General features: G+C 39.4%; 1 protein-coding gene across 2 annotated transcripts; it reads left to right on the top strand.

Annotated features, from left to right (window-relative positions):
* Positions 1-431: 431 nt before the first annotated feature.
* Positions 432-8,177, top strand: mogs (mannosyl-oligosaccharide glucosidase). Of its 2 annotated transcripts, none has more exons than XM_055041540.1 (5): positions 432-656; positions 1,600-1,957; positions 2,472-2,695; positions 2,841-3,034; positions 4,086-8,177. In XM_055041540.1, exons 2-5 carry the CDS (start codon positions 1,609-1,611, stop codon positions 5,854-5,856), a joined length of 2,538 nt encoding a protein of 845 aa, XP_054897515.1. In that variant the 5' UTR covers positions 432-656; positions 1,600-1,608; the 3' UTR covers positions 5,857-8,177. The 2 variants fall into 2 exon arrangements, with proteins under 2 accessions (XP_054897515.1, XP_054897516.1); XM_055041541.1 differs by having other exon boundaries at positions 1,603-1,957.
* The last annotated feature ends 723 nt before the right edge of the window (positions 8,178-8,900 follow it).

Genomic DNA, 8,900 nt, shown 5'->3' on the forward strand with positions numbered 1-8,900 from the left:
AAGAAGATAGTAAAGATATGACAGAAGATGGCCTGTCACGTATATTCTCAATAAGATGCACTGAAATTTGAGTTTGACAAAATATGAAAGCTTTCAAAGAACTCGAGAAGCCATTGCTCGGGTCTCTGAGCTCAGAATCATTTCGGACTAAAATAATCAAGAATAGAAAATGTTTTGAAATTGGGCGTCTTGTGATGCACACTGAAATAAAACACAGCGTACAAAAGAAACATTTCAGACAATTAAGTTAATGCATTTTAACAATAAAAGAAAAGTTTTAGTGAAAACGTGGAATAACATTTGAAATATGCAACAGCGGTTCCATATCCATGTTGCTCTTTTTGGCTCTAAATCCGTTAGTAACGGAGAAAATCCAAGATTTAGACACGTCATGGTGACGTCATCAAATATCAAATTTTAGAGGACAAACATGTTCCTTGTTTCTGTTCCTGCTTTTATTAATAACAATGAGCATGCAGTACGTTTTAAAACGGCGCCTTTCTTCCGTTTGAAGGCTTCCAGCAGCAGGTGTAGATGATCCACTCGAGCACGTCCACGTCAGTGGAAGCCATCCAGCCAGCCGTGAACTCGGAAGTGGCTAGCAGGCTTAGCCAGCGAAGGATCATGAGCAGCTGAGAATCTGCGTGTTTCCACAGGTCAGTCGTCCACTTCGTCAATGAACATTACGCTGGAACTGCGAAACGGAGCCGCGTTTATCGAAACGCGGGTTAAGCGAAGACATATTCTCTCGTCAGCCGGCGGCAGTTGTCCGAACTTGCGTTAGCTTTTAGCGCGGCGGCGTGAAGCATGAAGGGCTACACTCCGGCGGGTTCCCCGCTGAATCTGTCGCACAGGTGTTTTTAACGAACGTGAACGCCTCGCATGTAAACTCAGTTTAATTTATAACCGGTTTTATGAGGCCTGTGCGTATCTGGGGGCATTATGCACCTTTCTAGCTTAACATTAGCTTGAGAGCTATATGAGGCTCCCACAGGAAAGACACGCACAACAGCAGGCTTGTTGTATCTGTGGGTGTTTTTTATTTGTTTTGGTTTAATACATAAACCGTGTGGTCCCAGTTATGTAGAAATGCCTAGCCAAAGTAATTGAAATTCACATCCAGATTTGCTGGACTGAATTTTTCCTGCTTGCTTTTTTTGTCCTCATACTTAAAGATTGACTTTGTATGAACACGTTTTAAAGTTTTAGTAAATGTTAGGTGTGTCGTCTTGTCCTGAAGTAGGAAACAGAAACAGATTAAATGCAGAACAACACGTGGCATAATCCATTGTGTAATTGTTTATGTGACACGTTTTCAGACTCACAGTTTAATTGTGCCTGAATAATGAAAAAAGGTATATACAAACAGCGTTTTATTGAGTTTTCCCATATTGTATTGAAGCTGCCCCTCCACCACCTGTTGCTGTGCACTGAAAGAACTGAGCCCCTTCTTCAATTATAATGTCTGCACAATTTATGGAGAAGTAATAATTGAAATGTCTCTTGCATAAATGGTGTCTTATCAGTGACTTTGTTTCTGTTACACAAAATCTACATTGTGTCAGAAAAATGCATTTTTTCCCTCTTTGTTCTCTTCAGAAGGGCAGGATGGGCAGGCAGAGGAAGAGGGTGGTGACAGGTGACGCTCCTCCATACTCAAGGAGAGACGAGAGGCCCTCTGCACTTAATCGCAAAGAGAAAAAAAAGAAAACAGACATTGGGAAATTGTTCATCAATATCTCCATTGGGCTCTGCATATTCAGCCTCATCTGGTTCTTCTATGCCGTCTACATGGGGTCCAGTCTGTCGAAGCGTGTAGTGACTCTGCATTCATCGCCTCGCGTTCTTGATGCCAATAGCACCACTGCAAAGGTTTCCTCAGAGAGGTTCTGGGGCTCATACAGGCCTCAGGTCTACTTTGGCATGAAAACAAGAAGCCCCTGGTCCGTTGTGACAGGTAGGTGGTCGCAAACTCAGATTACAAACTCATTACAAATTGTGAAAAGTTTCACCAGAGCTCATCAAATTTGGGTGTAAAATACCAGATAGTGGGACAGGATTTCTGACTGGTGGTTAAGATAATTTTATTAGTATTATTTATTTTTTATACTGAAATTTGTCTTGTGCATCGGAGCTCACACAAAATCAGACATTTCTATCGGTTAGCAATTAAAAAATTTAAAAAATTAAGATGCTTAAGTTTCTTTATTAAAATTTGTAAATAAATTTGAGTGACTTAAAAGAGGCTTCAGACTGAGCTATTTGTCTGGGAACATCCACAGTTCCCAGATAGGCTGATATAACTAAAACTATCTGCTTAAATTGCATGTTCTGTAAGAAGATGCTTGTTTTTTCGAAACCGTTGCCAAGCGCATCATTTTTCATCTGTAACAATGTAGCTTTATTGCTGAGATGCTAATTAATTTCTCTTTTTATTATGTGATCATTTGTGTTGCTCCATTTTTGCACAGGGATGATGTGGATGCGGCAGTTTTCCAACTCAGACATGAACCTCAGGCATACTTGTGAACAGGGTGATCGTTTGCAAGGCTACGGCTGGCTCATGCACGACGGACTGACGTTTGGCGTTCAGGAAATTCGAGATAACGACTTCACCCTAACCACTGAGTTTGTTAAGAGGTTTGGTGGAGATCATGGAGGAGACTGGACCTGGAGGATCACAGCCAAACAGCATGTGAGTGTTAATGGACCCCGTTGTGATGTTCTGCGAATACGCCCTTTCAAAGTCAGAATAATGTTTTGAGTGATTTGAAATGGCCATTTTGCGGTTAGTTTTGAGAAATGCGGGATGTTTATTTTGTCTTGTCGTTACCCTGTAGAGCTCAGCTCCCCAGCCTCCAGTTATATCCCTGATGTTTTACGCGGCAGCAGACACACAGGGCTCGCTGCAGACTCACATGGAGGAGAAGAATCGCCTCGCTTCCATCACTGGCTTTTCAGAGGAACTGGGAAACTTTAAGATCACTTTTAGGAAGCCTGTTACTGGGGAATTATCCAGCACGAAATATGCCAGGTAAATGCATAAAATCAGGCTAGACAAAAATGTCTAGCCTGTAGTGTACAAGCAATAAATACGTGCTACTTCTGTATAATACTAGAATAACAGAAAATATCAACCTAAATATGACGCTAAAGGCAGATGTTTGTGAGTGGATTGCCTTTCTATTCCTTAAACTCACAAGTTTAAGATGCCTTAACATCTTAATCTTGGATGTTAAGGAACAATGAAACAACTAAATAAGATAAGATTAAGAAAAAAATAGAGAAATACAATCTAAATATAAGAAAATGGAAAGCCATGAATGAAATATGACTGTATACATATGTTATATATCAACTTTAAAAAGGAAAAAGACATTCCAGTAATTATTTAAGCTTTGTGCTAATCAGGATATGTATCTGCTGTGATTTTAATATATAATACATAACAAATTTTTGCTATAACATAGTTATAACAAACTTTTTTATGTGGAAAATGTGTATATTGTAATGACATGATATATTCAAGTATAAAAAGTAAATTGTAACTTGATATGTCATACAAAGATATAAAGTATATTATTAGTACAATAAAGTTTTCATGTGAAATAAATCAGTTTTTCTTTAGTCTGAGTGGCAGCTTTATGTTTCCACAAAAAACAGATGATAAATTATTTGACAATGTTAATGCTAAAAAAAAAAAAAAAAAGTTGACCAGATGCTGTTCACATTCTGAGCAAGAGGTGGCAGCAAAGTGCTTCCAATATTATCCTTAGCATTTTAATCACCAGACCAAAAGCAATTTGGATAAGCAAGGAGTTAGATGTAGTCTCATTTTTACATACCACACTACACCGTCTCCACGTGCCAAGAAAAAAACCAAACGAAAAATTTAGAAGAAAGTATGTACATGCTAAAATTATTAGAAGTTAAGAAATTGTATAAAATTCTAGATTTAAAGGGGAGTGTTTTTTTTTTTTCTTCTGCCATGACTATTAGTCAGTTATTATGAATTGATTGGAACCAATTAAGACTATTTCTCCTTTTTCTTTCTTTTTTTCTTTCTGATGTTTTTTTATTTTTAGTTACAACTATCTTCAGACCTTGTCTCCTGGTTTGGAGAAGCTGACTGACATTGTGAAGCTCAGTCTGAACCGCAGGTTCGTCTTCAGCCCTCCATCTGGTGAGAAGAGGCATTACATAGGTGTGGACACCTACAAACCGCCCCATCACCAGAACCAGCAGAAAACTGCTGACCCACGGAAAGAAAGCGACTTCGTGGTCCACCAGGTGACCGTTCAGACGCCTTTCCAGATTGAAGTTCTGTTTGAGTCTGGAAGTTTCTACAATCGCCCCAACCAACTCGTCGGTTCTATTATGACTCAGGAGCTAGAAAGGAGGAAAGCTGAGTTTAATGCGAAGTTTGAGAAAATATTTGCACTGGAGAGCAAAGGTTTTAGCCAGACACAAATTAAATTTGCCAAAGCAGCGCTCAGCAACATGTTGGGTGGAATGGGATATTTTTATGGCGAGTCAGTGGTGCAGTCAGTCTACAACGAATACCCTCTCCTGTACCCCGGAGGTGCTTTATTCACTGCTGTACCGTCACGCTCTTTCTTCCCCAGAGGCTTCCTCTGGGATGAGGGATTTCACCAGCTGCTGCTGAGTAGGTGGGATCCTCATCTGACCAGAGAGGTGATAGGCCACTGGTTTGACCTAATGAACATTGAAGGCTGGATCCCCCGTGAGCAGATTCTTGGAGACGAGGCTCGCAGTAAAGTCCCAGCTGAATTTATTGTTCAGCGGAACGAAAATGCGAACCCACCTACCCTCTTCTTAGCTCTGCAGGAACTAATTGAACAGCTCTCTTCAAAGTCAGATGAGGCAGCAACGAGACCGACCCTTCCTTTCCTTCGAAGGCTGTTCCCCAGGCTGAAGACCTGGTTTGAGTGGTACAACACCACACAGACGGGACCAAAGCCCAACTCATACCGCTGGCGTGGACGAGACAAGGACACTAACCTGTACCTTAATCCTAAAACTTTAACCTCTGGACTGGATGATTACCCAAGGGCCTCTCATCCCTCTGGAGACGAGCGACATGTGGATTTGCACTGTTGGATGGCCTTGTCCTCAGGCATCATGGCCAGCATAGCTCAACTTCTAGGCGAGCCCCATCAGGACTATAAAGTCCTACACGATGTGCTCAGAGACAACAACCTGCTCAATGACCTTCACTGGTCAGAGCAACTCCGTGCCTTCAGTGACTATGGCAACCACACACAAAACGTCTCCTTGCAGCGGGAGAAGGTGTACGTACCGCCTGGACAGCCCCGCCATCAGTTTCCCGTGGCACGTCTCGTACGCTCCGTCCGCAGGGCCCCTAAGCTGCAGTACGTCAACGCTTTCGGTTATGTCAGCTTGTTCCCCTTCTTGCTCCAAATCCTCCAGCCCGACTCGCCAAAACTGGAACACATCCTCCGAGACATGAGAGACCCCACTAAGCTGTGGACGCCCTTTGGCCTGCGCTCTCTCTCGAAGACTGATCCACTGTATATGGAGCGAAACACGGAACATGATCCCCCCTACTGGAGGGGACCAGTTTGGATCAACATCAACTACCTGGCAGTCAGAGCTCTCTACCACTACGGCAACACAGAAGGGCCATACCAAGAGAAGGCAGCTGATCTTTATAAGGAACTCAGGACTAATATTATAAACAATGTTTATGCACAGTTTGTTGAAACAGGGTATATTTGGGAACAGTACAATGATGGAACTGGCAGAGGCCAAGGAAGCCACCCCTTCACTGGCTGGTCATCCTTGACAGTATTAATGATGGCTGAGCATTTCTGATGTCCTCTGATCCATCTCTTTGTTGCTTTAATTCAGGCAGCATCGACTGTTAAGATGTAAAAAATGTAGGCTGTTTGACTATGGCGAGAGAAATGAGAAGAGAAATTACTTCTGTCATTATCACATTTTTGTATGAACCCTTTAATGAAAATGACAGATGTATATATTTCCACCACTGGAAAACATTTAAACAGGTGTTGGGTGCAGCTCTTGTTGCTGATTTCCTTTTTGGACATGCAGCATAGCCTAAAATTATTTTTAAATTTTCATATAGAACAATTTCCATTCAACAATGTTTGGTTCTGATTTTAATTTAGACAGACAACTCTCAAATAAAATGCAGAATTGGCAAATGGAAAAGAAAAAAAAATTGCATTGAATAAAAAAGTATTTTTTTAATATATGCCCTCTTCAGTTTTTTTTTCTTCAAACTGCTGATCAGCTTTTTGCATATTTCCTCTTATCTTTGGTGATGATCTCCGGGTCTTTCATGCCGTTACCATTACCTCAATCTTTATCTCCCTTTGCGTATTTTGTATCGGATTTAAGTCGCAACCTTTTTATTTTTACTGTAAATCCTCTAATATTGTGCTTCCTTTGCACCTTTAATATTAAAACTCATTTTTGGAAGATGAGGACAGGTATACAGATGCCCCATGAATTAGAATATTATTGATAAATATAATTTAATTCAGTTATTCAATTTCAAAAAGTGAAACTCATTTTATTCTGATTATGCATTATTGAGAGATGTACTTAAATTGTTGTTAATTTTGCTTCACAGCTGATAAAAACCCACAAATTCAATTTCCCTGAGAACTAAATTTCAGAAAACTATTGCCAAAAAATTTTATATGTCAACCTACTAAAAAGTATGTTTATATGCTGAACAGTCTATGCTCCCAAATTTTGTTGGAGCTCCTTTTGCAGGAACTATTTAATCAGTGAGCGCCGTCATGGAGGCATGTGAAGGCAGCCCGGGTTGCTTCAAGAGTGACTTTAGATTGTTGACATTTTTGGGTGTGGGGACTCTTGAAACAGTGACTCCTGCAGCATTGCGAATCTCTTCTGAACTCATGCTAAAGACTCCAGTCACCTGTGTTTTCTGCCACACTTTTTCCCTCCACTCAACTTTCCAAGAACATGCCTGAGTACAGCATTCTGTGAACAGCCAGGCATTGACCTCTTGCGTCTTAGCCTCCTTGTGGAGAGTGTCAGTAACTGAGCAGCTATCAGGTCAGGACCCTTCCTCATAATTGTGTAAGTCATAACATTGCCATAGCATATAATTTCTGTTTCAAGCATTTTTCTTTCCTTTCTTTCAACATTCAGATTTTATGAGAAAATACAAATTTCCCTCAGTGGTTAAAAACTGTTGAGCCATAATGATAAAAAAAAAAATAGAAAATCTCTTTGTAGCTATTAAGTTGTTGAATTGGAGTTTTAATTTTTGAAATTGATATCTAATTTGAGATTTACCTGTTGTAAGAACAACACTTAATCAAGCAAACAAAACAGGTCTCCCCATAATATTGATTGAAACCCCCCTGCAAAACTAAAATGAAAAGGACACTAGAAGGTTAGTTCACCCCTAATATTATAGAAACAGACAGACTTCATTAACCTCTTTGAATTTAAAGGGGTGTCCTGAATTTAAATTGGACATTTATTCTCTTTATACTGGAAACGAGAACTGAAATTGCATCTGTCATCACATTTTCTCGCCGTCTGTCCATCAACGTCTCTGTTTTGAGGAATCGTAAGATTTTCCATACCAGAAGGGTCAGTATTCTGGGTCTGCCACTGGGACCTGAGGAACCTTTTAAAATATTAACATTCTTTTGTTTTTTTCACTGTTTACAAAAGATTTTTTTCAAGTACATCTCCGCTGTCTTTATATAACTACATTTGTGAAATCTTGACTATCTGCATTCACACTATGTGCCACTTGATTGTCGGAAATGAAGACAGACATCTGCATTTGTTAAATTGCAAGCCTAATTGATGAAATCCAAGGACAGTTTTCAATGGGCAGCTGGTTAATTCATGTGTTTGGGAATTTTGAGTTGTACTTTCACTTGCCAAAATCAGGTTTTTGATATATAATTGTGCCATTTTCTCACATGTATTGCTCTTTTGATTCAATGTCTTAAATATCAGTTTTGATATTTGTTTGTTCTCACTTTCTGAAAAGAATCAACGTTTATAAAGTGACTGTTTCTAGTAGCAGACATTTTGTGTACATTGTGGTTTGTTTGGCAAGGGAAAACAGTGCTGACATATTGATTTGTTTTGTCAAAATATTAAATGGTTTAAGTATTTCTTGTCAGTCTTATTTTTCTTTTTACTGGCTGAACTTTTAGTGCATTGTTACAAGAAAATTGGATATTGAAACTTGATCCTTGAGCTGCAAACTTGGTGAACGGTTAATGAAGACGGGAATGTTTTCAGAATTTAGTATCCATCCAGAGTAAATCGCTCCTGTTTGCACTCAGCAGTTACCCCAAACGTATTTATGATAAAGAGAGGAGGAATGAAACTTTATATGAAATACATACCTGTAAAATCTGTCTAAAATACCTATTTTCATTAAATATTTTTATTAGGAAATGCTCACAAAATTCAAATCATAGTATCTCAAAAGTATAAAGATCTTGGCTTTGACTGTTTAAGAGCTTTACATTTCATAGATTTATCTTTGGTGGCGCAGCCACAACACAGCATCCTCAATTAATGACATGTCATAAACTAAATGCTTTCTGGAATTACATTTTTAGTTTACGCCTAAAATTTCTTCTGTTCTTTTGGTGTAAGATTTCTGATTAATCTGACCAAAGAGCATTAATGTGGAAGTCCTGATGCCTGTCCATTTTCACTGACTAACTGGACTTCATTTTTTTGTAAAGAGGAAAAGTTTAGTCCTTGCATCACTTTCAAACACGTTCTTTCTCTTTGTGATTGTCTAATCAACTTTCATATGAACAGCAGCAAGAGGCTGCTGGCGGAGCCATGATGTTATTTTAAGGTTTTTGGAGACTTATTTA

The sequence above is a fragment of the Poeciliopsis prolifica genome, unplaced genomic scaffold (genome assembly GCF_027474105.1).
Source record: "Poeciliopsis prolifica strain line A6 unplaced genomic scaffold, Auburn_PproV2 SCAFFOLD016, whole genome shotgun sequence".
NCBI lineage: Eukaryota > Metazoa > Chordata > Actinopteri > Cyprinodontiformes > Poeciliidae > Poeciliopsis > Poeciliopsis prolifica.

Excerpts from the sequence above, each read along its gene's own strand:
- mogs (XM_055041540.1), top strand. The coding sequence starts at position 1,609 with ATGGGCAGGCAGAGGAAGAGGGTGGTGACAGGTGACGCTCCTCCATAC. Across the intron at positions 1,958-2,471 it reads CCCCTGGTCCGTTGTGACAG|GGATGATGTGGATGCGGCAG; the intron begins GTAGGTGGTCGC and ends ATTTTTGCACAG. Across the intron at positions 3,035-4,085 it reads TCCAGCACGAAATATGCCAG|TTACAACTATCTTCAGACCT; the intron begins GTAAATGCATAA and ends TTTTATTTTTAG.